Below are 18,566 nucleotides of genomic sequence, written 5' to 3' on the forward strand. Positions count from 1 at the left end.
GTAATAAGATGCTGGTCGTCAGTTTCTTTTTGATTAATAGAAACCAAGAACAACCTGGTGTGACCAAGGGAACCACGCGAATAGTTCAGAAGTTCCGTGTTTGGCTGGATAGGTGGTGCCATCCAGCGGGGTACAGTTGAACCAAGTAACAAGCAAGCAGAACCATGGCCTTCGAGATTGCGGGAAATTGTTCAATGGCCGTTGTTACTATGGCTTCATAAGTTTATGGCTCCAAGTTTTCCTTCCTCCATGTATCGATCCAGCCACTTTCACTGTGCCCGCGGCCGTGCTGTAAAGGCGGGCAACGTTGGGCACGGCTACTGTGACATCGGAGAGACTATTTTCCGGCTGTTGATTTGAAGTTCGCTAACACGATGCGTACCAATAAATGTTATTTCAAAATAAGAACTTCATTGACACAAACGTAGTACTACGACGTTTCTGAAGCGCTATTTCAACAATCAACAACAACTTAACATTTGCCTCGATTGTGCCTGAAAGGGTTTCTGCGACACTTTTGGACCGGAACGCGTATAGCGATGATTACTGAGACGAATGCAACAAAAATTATGGAAATTGGTGCACGGAATGTGAAGTTATGAGTCCTCAAAGTTCAGAACTCGAGCAGACGACGACAAGAAACGTTCTCTTTCGCATTTCACTCTCCTGCTGACATCAAAGACCGCTTCCAATCACACCACGCGTTTCATAAAAACCTTCCGGAAATGTCACCTTATTGTGGCCTTTACACAATAGCTCGCTACCGCTCTTTTAGACGGCGTTGCTGGCATTGTCACTACGAACCACGTGCACCGGGTTTAGACGGGGTCACTTCTCGGCTTGCATGCAAGACGCATTCTACGGCGACGCTGCGCCCACCGCCTGTCGCATTCTCAACTCGCTAAAAGCGCGGCATGCATTCTCACTTATTAGAGAGGCTGGAACTTTTTTCTAGTGTCGTGAGCGGGCGGCGCCCTCCGCGGGCGCAGTGAAATGTGTTCGGATCTGTCCGCCAGATGGCTCTGCAGCCCGCTGGCACGCTGGCAAGTTTGTGCGCGGCCAGGCCTGTCAGGCGCAGTAGCGAGGTGTATGCGGTATATTTGTGCGTGTGCTGTGCTTGCGCGGTTTCAAACTACTTCGTCCTGATGCTGTGTTGACTTGTGAAGGAGCTGCAAACATCATATATTGTCGGCGTTCACTTTTCTCGTCGGATGTGTGACCATGCCTGCCCATAAGGGTAGCACGTGCTTTGTGCCACTCTGCAAGGGTGGATACAAGTCGTCAGAGGTAAAAGTGTCATTGTTTCGAGCTCCCACAGATCCTGTTCGTCTGCAGGAATGGTCGAGAAACATCAAACGAGACGACAAGGTACTTGACAATACATGTGTGGTGTGTTCCCGTCATTTTGATGAACGCTACATACAGAGAACATTCAAACATGTCATCAATGGAGAGGTTGTGGAGCTTGAACGCGAACGGCCAGCGCTGACCGATGACGCTGTGCCGACCATATTCCCAGATGCACCTTTGTACTTCACAAAGCATGTTCGAAAAAGAAGGAAAGAGAGAGACCTCGCTAACCACTATGCCCCACCACCGAAGCGCATGGCTTCAGATGAAGGCATGCCCGACAGTGAACTCACCGAGAGTGTTGATGTACAATCAGCGTCGGAGACTTCTGCTCTCCTGTTCAGCAATATTTCACCACCATCAGCTTTTTGCACCAAAATTGTGCTGACTAATGAGCCTGGGGAATTTTGCTTCGGATGGCACATTCGTGGGGAAAAATGAAGAGATGTGCTCGTTCACAAGCACATCACATTCGCAGGGTGCTCGGAAACGACGCAGGAACAGGCTGAAACATAGTTGTGCCGAATATACTGCCGCAACATCAAGGTTGATGCATTTTTCGTGGCCACTGAAAGTGATGCGCTCGCGGCGTTAAAGATAGCTAACGCGCCGTTTCTGCGCCCTGGGTGTGGTATTGAGCCCATCAAGACCGGTCAGTGCACGAAGTTTGGTGAATCGTATTACTCGCACGCATGCCCGGTCACAACAGCAGAAAGGAAACAGTGTTTGCGTTGCAAGTACACCAGGAAGCTTATATCAAATCGGATGCGCAGACAGAAGCAGAATCCCAAACCGAAATTACGGCAACGAGCTACCAGACAATCTGTTCAGCTGTTGCGAAATAGGAGAAAGCTCGCAAAAGCCCAAGAAACGGTAGAAAAACTGCGGCTTGTGAATCAGTCTGTGGCCGATACGGCTTTCGAGCAAAAAATTTGCGGACTGCCGCCAAAACAGCAGTTGGCTGTACGAACTTGTTTTAAAGCCACGTCAAGAAAGTCGAGCCGTGGCATGGCTTACGACAACCTGTGGGTTCTGGAATGCATCCTGATGCGGATGAAGAGCCCGCAGCTATATTCACATAAAAGGGAGCATGAAATCATGGCACGTTACTAAGCAAGACTTGTTTGGACAAGCACTTGCAGGGATTTAAATGCACATTCGGTTTCAACCCCAAGGTGTTTTCAGCCCTGGAGCAAAATACAAAGGATATGGATGAGTTCAGTTTCCATGGGGGCCTTGTTTTTGATGAACTGAAACTATCCGAGAATATTGCAGTGAAAGCGTGTGGAGAATTGAGTGGCTTTGTAGACCTTGGTAACTTCACTGAACCAGAAGACAAGACTTCTCTGAGCGACCACAGACTCATCATAAAGTTTCAGCCTTTCCAAGGTGGGTGGTTTCTGTTAATTATACTCCAATAATGCCACGTGTGGCTTACAAAGAACAAGAATTTGGTTTCTGTCCACTTTTTAATTTCGCATATGTGAAACAAAGAGCTTTGCTTTGTCCAAAACACTGCAATAATTGCTTCGTCTTCTTTACAAGCGGATGGACCCAAATACTTGGCGTGTTTTCTTCTAAAGGCAACGTGAAGGCCCCTCTACTTTCAAAATTACTTCTTGAAGCGACGATACTTGCCGAAAAATCAGGTCTTCGGGTTGATTATTGGACAAGCAACGGTGCGCCATGGAACAGAAGTCTTTGGAAGCTGCTTAGAATAAAGGGTAAGTTGCCTCATTCTGTACATCTTTGTAAAACAATGTTTTTCTGGCCTGCATTAGCTTAAATAATTTTCTTACTGGTTGCAGCGTCATCAGTGAAAATTATATGAAAGGCTCCCCATCCTGTTGATTTTGCAAGACACCTACACATGATTTCTGACTTTCCACACCTTGTTAAGTGCGTGCGGAATGTCTTTGTTTCCAAAGGATTACAGATCCCACAAGGCCACGTCCATCAAGGAGGTCAGTCCTATCAAGGAGGCTTGGAAAAATGACAGAGAAGCCATCACACTGAAAGTGATGCCACATATAACACAAGCACATGTCGAGCCAAATGCTTTTGAAAAAATGCGCGTAAACCTGGCATACCAGCTGTTCAGCGAGGAGGTCCTGAAAGGACTCTTTTTCTACAAGAGTGATCTGCAGGAAAAGTTCCGTATAGTCGAGCCTACAGAGCACTTTGTAAGGCTTATGGAGAAGTTGATTTTCATCATGTCGTCGCGAACACCACTCAGAGTTCTTCGATCAGACTCAAAAAGTGGAGAGTTCTTGGAAGAGTTCATTATATTTTAAGCGAATGGGATGAGCATGCAGCAAAGCATGGTGGTGGTTTTCTGAGTGCAGGGACTGCCCTGGGACTTCGTGTAACACTGAAAAGTACGCTGTCTTTTTTGGATTATGCCACTTCCAAGCTTCAATATAAGTACTTGCTTATTGCGAACCTCAGTCAGGACAAAGTAGAGAACGTCTTTGAGATTCTTCGTCAGTCATTCGTATGTAATGATCATCCGACTCCAGGACAGTTCTTGAGCATTATTAATAACCTCAGCGTCTATAGCTTAGCAAGACCACACAGGGGTGGAAATTCTCAGCCTGAGCTGATCAGTGCACTCTTGGAGCCGTCTGACGCATCTACGCAAGAAGCTGGTAAAATGACAACTCTCGTGGACAGGCTTTTAGATGAAGGAAATTTAGCAGATGCCGCAGATATGATGGAGAAGCACAGCTCCTTGATTCATCACAAGGACTTTGTAGAAAAGAAGAGTGACAGCCTATTAATTTATTATGGAGCTGGTTACATTGTACGCAAGACCACGAAGAAAATATCGTGTCTCGAGTGTGCATCATCACTATGCATTCTTCCTGTTCAGGCCACGTTGAATAGTAACGCTTCACTAACTCAAGCATTTCATCATGGCGACTTGCTTTACCCATCGAAACCACTTGAACGCCTTGTGATAGAACTTGAGAACGCATTTACTGTTTTTTTCAGCCGCAACCAGCTGCATGCTGAGAGCATGACCTGTTTTCTTAGCTTTATCCAAGGCATTAAACTCAAGATGGTTGGCTGCCAAGTTCACGGCCGGGAAGTGACAGCAAACATCATCAAATTCTATGCTCTCACGAGGCTGCATTTTCTCGCAAAAGCCTCCAACAAATCTAGAAATTTGCAGAGGCAAAAGCAAAAGCTTCTGAAGATGAGGCGGTGCCAGTGAGTGTCGAGTCATGTTCAGTGTTTCAGTTTCGTGTTGTGAAAAGTTATACAATAAACCGTAAAGATGTTGCATGTGCTGATTTCTGACCTACTGTGTTCTTTCAATATTACTTTGACGCTGTTAATGTGCTGTCTTCAGCAAAAACGTGGGGGACTAAAGGTACGCGGTTTGCAGACCAGGCGCCGTAACGTTTTGCCCAGTTTCACTTTAAGCTGTTTACTTAGGTTGTCGACAATGTGAGTGCTTGCGTAATTAGTGCCGCGGCAACGCCGAGGGCGCTTTCATTTTGAGACACTATAAAGAAGTGTAGGTACAAGGCAGGATACCTATTTCGCGCAGCAAGATCGAGAACTTCAATCACGGCCAACAGAGCTACAACGTACGCGGATTCAGCAAGCAACATTCGCGTACTTTTCAGCTGAAGCCAGCAGTCTTTTGAGCTAAATTTGCGTTGATGAAAAGGCCAAGGAGCCTGCCAAGAGTGAAATGAAGGAAACAACGCTCATTTACCAAGGTGTAGAACGGCAAAATAGCGCGCAGAAGCGCCCGCGCTGAATGCGTGCCAGCGAGCGGCAGCGCCACCTACCCACAGGATCGAGAAATGTTACACCAATACTCGATTGATATGCGGGGTTTAACGTCCCAAAACCACTATATGAATATGAGAGCCGCCGTAGTGGAGGGCTCCGGAAATTTCGACCACCTGGGATTCTTTAACGTGCACCCAAATCTGAGCACAAGGGCCTACAACATTTCATTACACCAATACTCCGCTGCTCCGGACACTAGAAAAGCTTTCTAGCCTCTGTAAATTTATGGTTGCTGGCGTATTGTAGCCTCAATCGCTGGCTATAAGTGTTGTGTTCGTTGTTCTGAAAATACATCATTTTGAAAAAGGAATAATTTGTTTCTGAAGTATATAAAAATATTTTTGCTGTTTTTAGTATTCACTCGTATGGTGTAGCTACCCCAATATAAATATTAGACGCTATTTCTCGCGTCAAGCCAATCAAAAGCGAACGGTGTTTGTCGTGACATCACATGACACGACGTCACTTCCCATAACAAAAATAGCCGATGTGTGTCGCCATAGCCTAAAATCAAGGTGAGGGAAGTGAGGTGGCGTTCCGACACCATAACACATTCGACGAGACGACCACGATGGTTTCTTGGTGTCACAGGTGCAGTGTGGTGGCCACGCCCCATCAAAGACCTTGACTTGAGCGAATGTGAGCGGCACTGTCAGAAAGGGTGTGTGTGTCCCGTGATTCAACAGCACATTCTGGACCCATTGCCAGATTTAGTCAGAACGCACACTTTATAGTGAGCCACCCAGCTCATTCGCAAGAGATCTCTTGCCCTGTCTGTATAGAATGTAATAAACCCTCTGTTAAGTTTGCCATCCTACTCCTGAGTGCACATGCGTTTTCTTTTTCTGTCTCTCTACACCCCTTTTCTTGCCCCTATTTCCCCACCTCCAGTGCTGGGCAGCAAACGGGATGCCAAGATATGGTAATCCCCCAGCCTTTCTTTCTTTCTCTCTTTCGCCATCTTACTGCCTTGGCATCTTCACCCCTGATATCCGATGTCTTAAAAGGCCGGTACAAACAGATAAGTTAAAGAATAAAACAGATGGTGAATATTTTCTGCAGCGTGTTCAGACGCTGCATATAAGAGGTCATCCTCGAAAATGATCAACTTTAACACCGCGGACAGGTGATGATATACCCTGAGTAGGTTCGAGCACGTATTATGCCTCGACGCTTTTAATCTTCATTAAACTTCTCTTTTTCAATTTCATCCTTCGGGGCTTTGTGTAGTTCTTCATCTAACGCGCTGCATTCGTGCTGCACTGCTACCCCTTCATTTCTTCTGTATATACGCCCTGTGTAGGGCACGATTATAGGCTGCCATTTTGGACTGATAATGATGCCGTTTTGCATCCATATGAATATTCGAATAGTGCTACGGTGAACTCGCATACATCAACACGCTGGGCCAGTACATTTAACGTCGTATGACCATAATCATTGCTAATTAGGACATAGAAAGCCAGCAAAAATTGCTTTTAAGCCTAACATGGCAGTGTCTATGCTTTATTCTAACTGTTAAATTTATTTTTTGTCAATTTGTCCAATTGGTCATTTCGTGCCGCGGCCGCCGAACTTGTGCCGCTGTTCATAGTGGTACTCTCGGTCTCTGAAGCTGGATGAAGATAACTAAGAAGCCTGGTTTTTACTGGCTACATAAAATATGAAACGAAGCTATAAACCAAGGTGAAAAAAAGACAAATCTGTGAAAAGTCAGTACTGGCGCATAAATGGTGCGCCGATTGCGCCGATGAAAAACGTCGGCGGAGGCGGCGGCGGCGCGCCGATCAGTTCGCGTCGGTGGCGGCGGCGCTACAGTGTACTAGAAGAGGGCAGTGGGCTTATTCCCCGGCGGAAGGTATGCGGTGGGGTGGCTCCACAAACGTCGCCTGTGTGTTTCTCTCTTCGCCCAGGCGGCGGAAAGTGCTGGCCAGCTCTTACGCAGCAGCAGTTATCGAGCGATGTGGTATTGCTGTGGCCGTTGTAGCGCCGAGTTTTTGCCGTCGGCTGTGAGCCGTACGCACCACTCAAGAAATTGGTATGTGCTTTAGTGCCTAAGCCATGCCGCAATATCGACAAAACCACTGCTACACGCCTGGGTGCCAAGCAGGCTATGTGTTCGAGAAGGGTGGGCCGAAGCTGTCGTTGTTTGGCGTCCCGAAGGATGAGAACAGGCGTAAACAATGGGAGAAGAACCTGCGCAGAGTGGACAAGCCCCTGGAAGACACCAGCGCACTGTGCCAGCTCCACTTCGAGCTGCGTTATGTGCTCAGAGACTATGTGCTTATTATTGAGGGAAAAGAAGTGCGGATACCTCGCGGGAGACCCATTCTCCGCGCTCGTTTATTCAGACATATATACACAATTCACTCGTTTATTTGAGACATAGATACATAATGTGAATTATGTCCTCGAGCTTAGGCAAAAGATGACCCGTATGTCTCCTGACGAGGCCTTCACCTGAGACAACGCCATACCCCAGACTAACCAATCTCCCTGCCAGCCAGCTTATAGAATGTTTTAGTAAACATTTCTTAAAATGAAAATGAAGGAGTTTGCTATTTTTTCCCGACGGCATGACGGTGGCTGTAATTCGAGAGGCCATGTGAAGAAGAATTCAAGCTATATTGTTTTATTCTATTTTTTCAACAAGGTGAGCCAGTTGATATCATTGATGACATCACGGTATGCTGCTGAAACTTTCCGGCCATGCTCTTTGAAAGAATAAACCCTGAAGGACTTCCTGTCGTACCTTGATCAGTGGGAAAGGCATGCCAAAGGAACTGGTGGATTTTAAGGGACTCCACTGCAGCCGGCTTGCGTTGATGATTGATTGATTTGTGAGGTTTAACGTCCCAAAACCACCATATGATTATGAGAGACGCCGTAGTGGAGGGCTCCGGAAATTTCGACCATCTGGGGTTGTTTAACGTTCACTTAGATTGAAGTACACGGCTCGTCACTGTATGAAACCGTACATTTTGAGGGTACACCATCCTTTTGGGCTCGGCGAGATGTTATAATGGGGAAAATACGATGTGGCCTGAACAAATGTAGTGTTTGTCAAAATGTGCAAAGAACTCAAGCTCCTCTGATCCCAAGAAAAAAATCATTAACTGCGTCGCACTAGAAAGGAGCAAGCATATCTGCATAAGCTGCCATCACACTGACTTTCTACAAATGTATCGCAAAAAAAATGAAATAACGGTGAACCGAGAACAACATACACTCTCAGTACAATCAAAGGGAAGTCAATACAAGCAACTTTATTATAAATATCGAAGAAACACACGTCGCGACTTGTACGAGCGGCCAGCGGCGAGCAGCTTCTGCAGGCGAACTCTACGAGCGAAAACTCTCGGCGGCGGCGCGCCGACTAGTCAGCACACACCTCTAAGTAGTAACGCATTTGCCTAGTCTTCGTACTTTCTGGCGGCGAATCATACTTGCGGCTTCGTTTATTGCTGTGTTTCGGTTTTGTTTTGAAAGAAAGATTGAACCCTTTTGAACTTCATGATCCGATTTGGAAAGTAAGTGCACAAAATAAAATGGTGAAGCTCAACCGCTGAACGTTTGCTATAACTTGTTTTGTAAGAAAACAGCCCCAAGCCACACGAACACTATTGGAGCCAAAAGCAGGCCAGAAGTACGAATATTAGACAAATGTGTGTACTACCAACGCCTCCTAAATTTCCCATGCCTGCCGGATTATTGGCGGTAACTAGGAAAGCGGCGTTCGTCGGAACTACGGTAGTGGCACTACTCAGGTAGGGGTGTCTTTAAAAAAATTTTTTACGTTTTCGAAGCCTATATGCTACAAAAATAACGTTAAAAGCTTTAAAAAGGCGTAAACGTAATTTTGATTAACACTACGTAAGTGACGCCGTCATTCAGCAAACAACTTTTTTATACAAGGCATCCTCTGAAATTAGTAGCAAACGCCAAAATTGCTAATCTCAAAGGCCGAGTACAAAATCCTTACTCCTACGTAGGCAGCGCTGCCACAGATGACCAGCGTTTCGCGCTCATCCGGCAGGCACAAGAAATCTAGGAGGCGCTGGTACTACCATGGTCCCTCAATACTTTTCACTGGTCATGAAACTCCCGCGAAAGTTTCATATAAGGACAAAAGTGGCCACTAGAGGCGCCACCGTATACAAGAGGGCATTGATCTGCCGCACTTGGTAGGGAAGGTGCGTTCGCAGAAGCGTTTGCTGTCAAATACACTTCTTCAGATACTTTCCTTCTCCGTGTTCTCGCTAACAAATCATAGCAGTGATTAGTATTGTCAATATTGTACATGATGCGCGTTGTCAAATTGCCCAAGTCATTGATTGCTGGCAATGTTTTGACTGAGAGTATCTGTCAAGTGACGGATGTGCTCGTGACATTTTTTACATTTCTCGATTTCTGTATAGTCGCTTTCGGGCTTAAACCGAACACTTTCTTTTCTTTGTCCACTTAGATATATCTTTCAATTTTTTTCAGCTTTTTATGTGCGAAATATTTCTGCCTAAAGGAGATAAATTTGTGTGCCACTTACCTAGCAGTGGGTAGCATTTTGAACTTTGCAACAACGCTGCGCCTTGCAAGGAAATGTGGGCGAAATTCTCGGCATATTTGTTTGCTGCAATTACTGACAATTGTCAAGAATTCTAAACTGCCATAAATGAGCACAGGTACATAGAGTTTATTTAAATCTGCGTGGATGAAACTGTGGATGAAAAGTTGGGAGATAGAGTGAATGACACAAAAAAAGATCACTGAAAAAAAATTTATGCCCCTGGTTTTCTGCCTCCTCTGGCCGGGCAGGATGGGCGATCACCAGCACGAAACAGTTTGTTTTGTTCGCGCGTAAAAAGTGCAGACGGCACTTAATAAAAAAGTGCACAACTTCTGCCGTGGTGCTCACAAAATGTGTTCCACAGCCAACACTGGCCGAGGAAGTGCAGTCGTCCAGCAAGATGTTTTCAACAATGTTCATGTAGACATTGGCACAGGCTATATTGTCTATGGTGCGCATTTCAACATGTTCCTCCACAATTTGCAAGAGGCGCAATAGTTGCTCCGATGGCACTTGCAAAAATCCTCTCGTCTTAATTGCAGTCAATGCAGTTGGCTTTCGGGAGTTGCTTCTAAGTGTTTGGAGGCAGTCCTTGCAGCTTATTTTCGCAAACTTCTTTGCAACATAGCCACCAAGGTAATCCAAAATGCAGTCCCTCGTTGACTCCGGATGAATCATATCTTGCATGCGTTCAGCAGGCTCCAGCAGTATATCATCAAAAAAAACCGCCAAGGTATCAATCTGAAACGTAAATATTTTTTCATACCACAATGGCAAGAGTGAGAAATTTGAAAAGTGAAAAAGCAGAATAGAAGCTCGTTGTATATCATACGACCAGACGTGCATGTCATTAGCATCAAAGGGCTAGACAACATTCAGCACATTTCCATACGATGGAGAGACACCCTACGAGCAGCGTTGGTGTGCTATTAAAATGTTTACCTGGTTGACAGTAGGTTCTTTATGTTGAAAGAGATCCTGCATATTTAAAAGGAGACGTGGACCATCCCCTTCAACTGAGGCTCGCTGTGGCGGATGGATCAAGTTGTTCACCGAGAGCAACCGGTAAATGAACAAAAATTGCTGAACCGTTGGCTGTCCCCCTGCTCCAGCAACATGCCTTGCTATGCCAAAAAACCTCTGAAAGAGAGAAAAGTGCAAAGAAAATGTTTTCAACTAGCAAAAATGTTTAAATTTACCTCGAGGTGGTCTTGTCCAAAGTTTCCAACTAAAACATAGCGAAAGCCACATTTCAGCAGCTTTTCAACAAGCGTCACTGTGCTGTGCAAAGTCATTCTCAGAGCATTGCATGTTGGCTTGTTCAGTAAGAAGAGTTGCTTTTGCTTTGGTAAACTCTGGTTGTGAGTGTGCCACCTGTCAAGCCACTCGATGATCTCCTTCAGTGTCTGAAAAACAATCTGATTTTATTGGAACTTCAAAGGAAGCAACCATAGCTTTGAAATATTAGGGCTTACAGCAATGTGTTCTGCTTCATTATACTGCAGATCTTGTGGCCTCTTGGAATTTAAGCAGTTGAATAGAATATTCGTTCGTCTCGCAAAATCCGAGGTTGCTTTGGAGCCACGAAGTTTCACACATTCTTCTCTACTGCGATAGAAGTCCATTGCTGAAGCGGTGCTTTCACTGAAGAGCTGAAAGATTTTTGAGAAGTTATATGGCAGAGTGCTGTATTTTCATGAAGGAACAGCACTTTTTGATACATACTAATAATTAATGACACATACTAGAGCAGACTTGCCTGGACAGCAAGTTTCACACTCAGTTTTTGGAAAGCGTTGGGCCTGATGTGTGCTTTCGTAAGCTATTGCACAGCCCGAAGTCCAGCTTGCTGCTCCTCGTAGTCTAGCAGAGCTTCAAAGTGGAAATGCTGTACTTCTTTGTCACCAGGCAACTGTTACATTAAGAAAAAGCCTGTGAGACAAAACAGCCAGAGCACTGCGATGACTTATCTTAAACTGTGTTTTACCCACCAGGAATTTTCCAACCTTCAGAAGGTTATTCCTGATGCACTTGAAGATGTGAGGTGGGTCAATTATGACCTGAATGACTTCGGAGGAGTCACATGGATTCTCAAATGACGTTAATACTCTGGCGAAATCACCGCTGACACCTAAAAGTAAGACATTTCTATTATTAAGATCACATACTAGATAACATGAGGATAAATAATGTCTACAAATATTTACCCAAAGAGTTCAATGCTGATCGGTTCGAAGTAGAGTTATCGCAAGTGACTGCATCCACGACGACACCGGAATTCGACAGGAGTACAAGCAATGCAGAAGCAGTTTAGCAATAGCAGAGCCTGGTGCAGCCCCTGACGTGCAAAACGCTCTGACAGTCTGCGACCAGCCACCGAGGAATGGTCGGAAAGAGAACACTAGCACATGGTCACCATCTTTCACTTGGTCAGTAGGCTTCGTGCGCTCCGCTAAGTCGACCTTCCCAAGCAGTGTCATATCCGATTCCCTTACATGAAGGCTCCTTCTCACGCTCATCTCGTCAAACATCAGGACCCCTAAAGAAAAAAAAAATATTTCAGCTGTTTACCTAAAGTCCAGAAAAATAAAATGCAAAAAAATAAAAATTGATCCCTCGGTGCTCTCTCTCTGGAATATTTCTCACTTTGTCTTTGAGGATGGCAAATAAATTTTCATCAAATCCAAAGCCGGCCTTCAGATTTTTTAGGTAGGAGTAGAGTGTGCGAGGGTGTGGTAGAGGCAGAAAATTATTCTCGTGACGAAATGTATAAACTGCCGTCAATTTGATTTTCAGAAGTAAACAGTCGTGAAGCCATTCTTTTTTATACCTGCAATAAATAAAATGCAGATTTTTGTGTTCACGATTCAGCGACAGCACCAGCAAACAGGACTATCAAAGTAAAACAAAATATTGCACTTTGGTCCACGGCATCACTTTTCAGTTTCTATCATTATCTAGAAAGAAAATGCGCACACTCATAAAACCGCACTTCACATAAAACCCCATACACACTTCACAAACGGGATCTTACCGTGCTGCTTTCGTAGACTTCATATTTGCCTTCATGATGCACTGGTCTATAATGAGCTTTTCGCAGTCTGACAGCTTGTGAATATCTCTGTACATTCTACCTTTTTTAATCGCGTGCGCCTCCGCTTTTGCGAGTTTCCGCTGGCATGATTGAAGCTGTTGCTTCACGCTGCGAAGTTGCGCCTTCAATCTCTGCAGCTCCGATGCTGAACAAACTGGGACCTCTGTTTGACACTCTGCATCAGCGAAGCCTGGGCGATTCTCAGTTCTTACAACATCTGCAAAGACTGACAAAGAGCAAATTTCATAAGGGAAGGAGCCAATTTTGTTAACGTATAGTGAGCGAAATTTGTTAGCGTAGTGAGCGGTTAGGATACTTGCAAGCTTTGTGCCAGACTTACCGTCGATTTCTTCGTCGGCTGCAGTGGAGACGTCCGTATTCGCAACTGTCGCATCACAGTCTGGAGAAAGCTCTCGCGGCCTTTTTACAGGTGGGCGCTTTGTTAGTCCACGCGAACGCTGTTTTGGTTTGGAGAGGTAAGCAGGCAAACCTTCGAAAATTCTTGGCGCGGCGCCTTCCACCAGTCTTGGCCGATTTCGAGGCAGTGAAACGATGTTCCCATTCACTCTACACACGTCCGCACGTACGATGTCACTTGCATCGAAATGTTTTTCGCACACGCGAACATACTTCGAGTCGAACAAAAATCCGACAGTCTCCTGTCGCGGGATTTCACGTTTCCACCTGTCGCGTTGTTCTGCGTCAGCTGGTAAACAGAACAGGGAGACTTTTTCGACGTTGCTCTTGTATTCTGAGCGACAGCCCGGCACACAGCAGGTGTTGGGCATCACGGTCACGACGAGGTGACCGCGAAAAGAGAAAAATTGCCCGCAGCTTCCCTCGGGGGAACACTGAGGAGGATGCGGACCATATAATTGGTTAACGGGGTGTTAAAGTGCGACTTACTTGGGTCGATGGCTAAATTGGTTAACGTGGTTGTGAAATGGGGTGTTAAATTGCGACTTACTTGGGTCGATGGCTGAATTGGTTAACGTGGTTGTAGGAGGGGGTGTTAAATGAGTGAACACGTACACACGTATGCGAAAGGGCGGCGCTGGTCGAAGGGACGTCGATCATTGTGTTTGTGGATTCGTTGGAATTCATTTCACCGCGACCTTGGACGTCGACGCGCCGTACAAACCAACCGACGAGCGGCAACTGAGCGAGCGAGCGCCGACCTTGAGTATATATACAGCACGACGGCGCATCCACTGTCAGCTGTTGAATGTTCTCGAAGCGCGACGCCACATGCGCGTCCACTGGAGAATCAGGAGAATTGTAGATGTCGAACGCGGTGTGTAGAGGAGGAAGGGTGCACAGATGGTGGAGGAGTGAAGCGCGCGCGGTGTGTAGAGGAGGAAGGGATGCACAGATGGTGGAAGAGTGGGCGACGGCGCGACGGCGCATGCGCGCGCGTCAGCTGTCGAATGTTCGAGAAGCGGTGCGGACGGCGCACTACAAGGCGCGAGTATAAGATGCTCCGCATCTAAAAAAAGGTGCAAGCAGCACAAACAACACCACTCCGCGCTCAAACTCAGCTAATGGCGGCCAGCAGCAGGCGGCTTCCTCGTCCCCCTTGTAGCTACGCCAGTGCTGCGGCGCGAAAAGTGCAGGCGGTATATGAAGCTCTCCCTTTGAGTTTCGCGGAAGTTTCATGACCAGAAAAGTATTGAGGGACCATGGTACTACCCATCATTCCCATGCTCGCTGAAGCGCCGTGCGTTGCAGCTCTCATAGACACTAGCGCCAGAATTCCCTCTAGTATATATTAGGAAACTCTATGGAGCCATCCGTTCAGCCCTTGCTGATCCACCAGGGCTGGGCTAGAGTTACTGTATATGCTACCTTTAGAAAGCATATACAGTAACTCTAGGCTTGGCTAGACAGCAGCGCCTCTCATTCCTTCCACGTGCAGTGTTCTTCGTCAAGCCCTCGTCGTGCAAGCTGAAGTGTCGGCGGCGGCCAAGGAGGATTAAAAAAATTGGTGTGGAAATGATTGCACAGAAGTGAAGCCGTTCCTATGGCAAGAAGGCGGCTGTGGCGGCCATCTTACTAGAAGCATAATAAAGTATCGCTGTTCAGCGATTAAAAACGAAGTGTTTATCTCGCACGCCCAACGAGTTTAATGTGAAACTTTTTCGGGCCACATAGTGCTCCAAGTGCGTCTTAAAGTTACTAGTTTTTGCACAGTGAGCCTCTAATTGGAGGCGAAGTTCTTTGAAGATTCAGCCATCCATACTTATTTCTGTGTGTCCTTTCGTCAGAAACAACTATCCTTTAATATAGAACTAACGTAGCACTTACATAACGTATCAAAGCCACTTGATCTTTAAGTGGGCACTATCAGAAAAGAGCATGTTTCCGCCATCTTGGCAGTGGCAATAGGTGGCTTCACTTCTTCTAACAAGCCATCACAGGAGCTTCCACTCCAGCAATTTTTCTTTAATCCTCCTTGGCGGCGGCACACATTTGATGTGTTGAGTGGTGCTTCGATGTGATGCGAAACGTTCTGTCCAGCCCGACGCTCCTTGTTCCCATAGAGTTTCTCAAAATTAACTAGAGGGCACTCTGACGATGCGATTGTTCAGCGACCATGGGAATGATGAGTAGTACACACATTTGCCTAGTCTTCGTACTTGCGGGCGGCGAATCGTACTTGCGGCTTTGGTTATGACTGGTTACGGTTTTGTTTTGAAAGAAAGAACGAACCCTTTTGAACTTAGAGACATGATTCGAAATAGTAAGATTAAAAAAATAAGGCTGTGAAGCGCAAACGGTGAACATTTGCTAATTTATGTTTTCGTGAAAAAACAACTCCAAGCCACACAAACACACACGGAGCCAGAGCAGGCCAGAAGTACGAAAATTAGACAAATGCACGGAGGAAGAAAAAAGGTTCCTTCCTCCGTGGACAAATGCATTTCCTTCCTCTGTGAACAAATGTGTGTACTACCCATCATTCCCACACTCGCTGAAGCGCCGTGTGTTGTAACTCCCATAGACACTAGACCCAGAGTTCCCTCTAGTAAGTATTGTGGGAAACTCTATGCTTGTTCTCTCCCGCCGAATGTGGCTTCGTCAAACACGTGATTATTCCGCGACGGTCAAAATGTGTTGTGGTGTGGAGATGTGGTGTGGCGAACGCATGTGTTGTGCGTCGCTGTGATGTGAAACGTTCTATCTAGTTCGCTGCTCCCTGTTTCCTCCCATTGAAAGACCACCACTAATCATACCGGCGAAGAGCTAATGAATCGGCGCAGCGCCGACAAACACGTGCCTTTCCCGACGTCGACAAAAGGTAGCGCTAGCTGTTGGGTTGGCGCAGGCGGAGTGTGGCGGTGAAATACAAAAGTGAAACCACCTTTACAAGGCGTACATGAAGACTAAAATGTATTTATTCGAAGTCTGGCAGTTTGGGCTAGTTGATATGACATGATAGTTAAAGTGAGAATAGAACATCCTTGTTGTCCTTTTGTCGACGTTCTGTTCTCGCGCTATAACTATCATAATGTATTTATTTGTTCGTCTCGAATAATTCAAAATTTTTATAAATTAAATTCGATTCAAAGCATAATTCGAATTCTGGATTATTCGTTCAAATATTTGAAGCATGCAAATATTCGCACAAGACCAATTTACGGCCATAGCATAGCCCTAAAGGCAGCTTTGACTCAATTCTAAAGTGGGATGCAGTGAAGCATTCAAAAATACAAAGGGGTTATTTTAACACAGCAGTGGATCTCCATGTTGAAACAAGGCAGCTTCGCCGCAATGCGACAGTACAGTGGGGTGAAGTCTATACATATAAGTATAAAAAAAAGATTGTGAAGTGGTTACTGCCAATTGGATGTTGTCTGTACAGTAAAAGCTCGTTAATTCGAATTCTACGGGAACGCTGAGCAATTTCGAATTAAACAAAATTTGAAATAATGAAAGTGAGCAAAAATGGGTGGATTTCGGGGGTGGGGGCACGAAAAATATTTATTGGCCAAAAAAGTCGGTGATGAGCATGTGCTTCTTTTCTCTGAATGCCAGCGCTGCGGCTCCCTGTTCCAGCGCGCGGACGCGGCGCAGGGAATCCTCTTCACCCTCTTCAAAGCTGAAGAAGAGACGCGCCACATTAAGTGCCTCCATCACCGCAGAAGCTGACGGGCGCACAGGCGCTTCGTCATTTTCGTCTTCCTCACCTTCTGGCTCTTCAGCATCAGGCTGCGCACTGGCTACTTGAGCGATAATGTGCTCATCAGTCAGGGCACCACCCACCGATGCACCGGTGTCAACTTCAACATAATCGGCAAAACGTACGCCCCGAAGAGTGTCGCGCAATGCCACTGGCATGAGCTCCTCAGCCCCATCCACGTCGACGTCACAACTATCCTGCGCACTTCCAGCTGCAAATCCACTGTGGCGGAAACAGTTTGCGATTGTGGTCGCGGTCACCTGTTCCCATGCGCGCACCAACATGGCAGTGAGCAGCGTAATGCCGAAGTCCTTCCTGTCGCCCGCGCACAAAATCATTCGTGAACGAACAACGTGCTCGAGGAACAAAGCGACGTTGCCGGGAGCGTCCTAGGACTGCTAGGACTACTCCGCCGACTCCTCAGCGTCCCGTGGGTCTCGCGCACAAGTGGCGCCAGGCGCTGAGATAACGGAAGAGCTACAAAAAAAAAAAAAAAAAATGCTCCCTAGATTTTGGAGGCCATACTTTGCTCGCCCTTTGCTTGGAGGCCACTTGAAGCTTGAAAAAACTGGTCCTGCCACCTATCGTTCGACCGTAAAAGCTTTCACTAGTGTTTGACGATGATGACGCTCGGCGGCGCGCGCTTCGAATTATCTGTACAGGCAGCAATTTCTGTTCGAATTAACGAATCGTTTTACACATGGTCTCCTATGCACTGCGGACCGGACTGCGGCGACCATTTTGAGTTATCTAAAATTTCGAATTAATGAGGTGTGAATTAACGAGCTTTCATTGTATTTGTCTTTGGGAAGTTCAAGTACTTCGAATAGTAGAAATTTCAGTGCAAATTGAATCGAATAGAAACACTAATTGAAAAATATTCGAAAGTTTGAATATTCGCACACATTTAGTTTACAGACAAAGTGAAGACATAGACTGCGTGAGGTCTTCTGGTTTTTCATACATTACATTACAGAAACACTTGACTTGCAAAATTGTACATGTTACTGATGAATTGCACAGTTGAAAAGCACTGAAAGCTTTAAAGTAGACGGCTGTTAATTAAATGCCAATATGTTCTCATGGCAGGCGGAAATGTTGTAGGCCCGTGTGCTCAGGTTTGGGCGCACGTTAAAGAACCCCAGGTGGTCAAAATTTCCGGAGCCCTCCCCTACGGCGTCTCTCATAATCAAAATGGTGGTTTTGGGACGTTAAACCCCACATATCAAAATCAAGAGTGGAAACAGAGGCATGTGTGCAGTGTTTACACAAGGTGTTGCTTTGTCAGAGGGTGAAAGAATGCAGTTTGGCAATGTGCGTACAGAAAGTGTTCTTTGTCATTACCTGTAAATAATGAATTAATAAAATGTAAAATCTCAACCACAGCACAAGAGCTTCAATTATATGTTCGAAACATGCGAGCACAGTAGATGGAAATCTCTTACTTGCTCCCTTGTTCGCTTGCCTTTGTATCTTGTGAAGACGAGTGTGAATATTTATGGCTCAAATGGCAGATTACAATCCTAACGCTGGTGACGGTTATTATGATTGTAAATCTTCACATTCCAATT

The 18,566-nt window shown here is 45.9% G+C and overlaps 1 protein-coding gene across 6 annotated transcripts; it reads right to left on the reverse strand.

The window, feature by feature from the left end:
- Positions 1-9,827: 9,827 nt before the first annotated feature.
- On the reverse strand, positions 9,828-16,632 carry LOC142775401 (uncharacterized). Of its 6 annotated transcripts, none has more exons than XM_075876774.1 (8): positions 13,156-16,632; positions 11,929-13,041; positions 11,713-11,852; positions 11,467-11,633; positions 11,197-11,373; positions 10,921-11,127; positions 10,664-10,861; positions 9,828-10,462 (listed from the first exon to the last, which is right to left on the reverse strand). In XM_075876774.1, exons 5-8 carry the CDS (start codon positions 11,344-11,346, stop codon positions 9,848-9,850), a joined length of 1,170 nt encoding a protein of 389 aa, XP_075732889.1. In that variant the 5' UTR covers positions 11,347-11,373; positions 11,467-11,633; positions 11,713-11,852; positions 11,929-13,041; positions 13,156-16,632; the 3' UTR covers positions 9,828-9,847. The 6 variants fall into 6 exon arrangements, 4 of the variants coding, with proteins under 4 accessions (XP_075732889.1, XP_075732888.1, XP_075732887.1 ...); XM_075876773.1 differs by having other exon boundaries at positions 11,929-12,260; positions 12,756-16,632; XM_075876772.1 differs by having other exon boundaries at positions 11,929-12,551; positions 12,756-16,632.
- Between the last annotated feature and the right edge of the window lie 1,934 nt (positions 16,633-18,566).

Source organism: Rhipicephalus microplus, chromosome X (genome assembly GCF_043290135.1).
Source record: "Rhipicephalus microplus isolate Deutch F79 chromosome X, USDA_Rmic, whole genome shotgun sequence".
Lineage (NCBI taxonomy): Eukaryota > Metazoa > Arthropoda > Arachnida > Ixodida > Ixodidae > Rhipicephalus > Rhipicephalus microplus.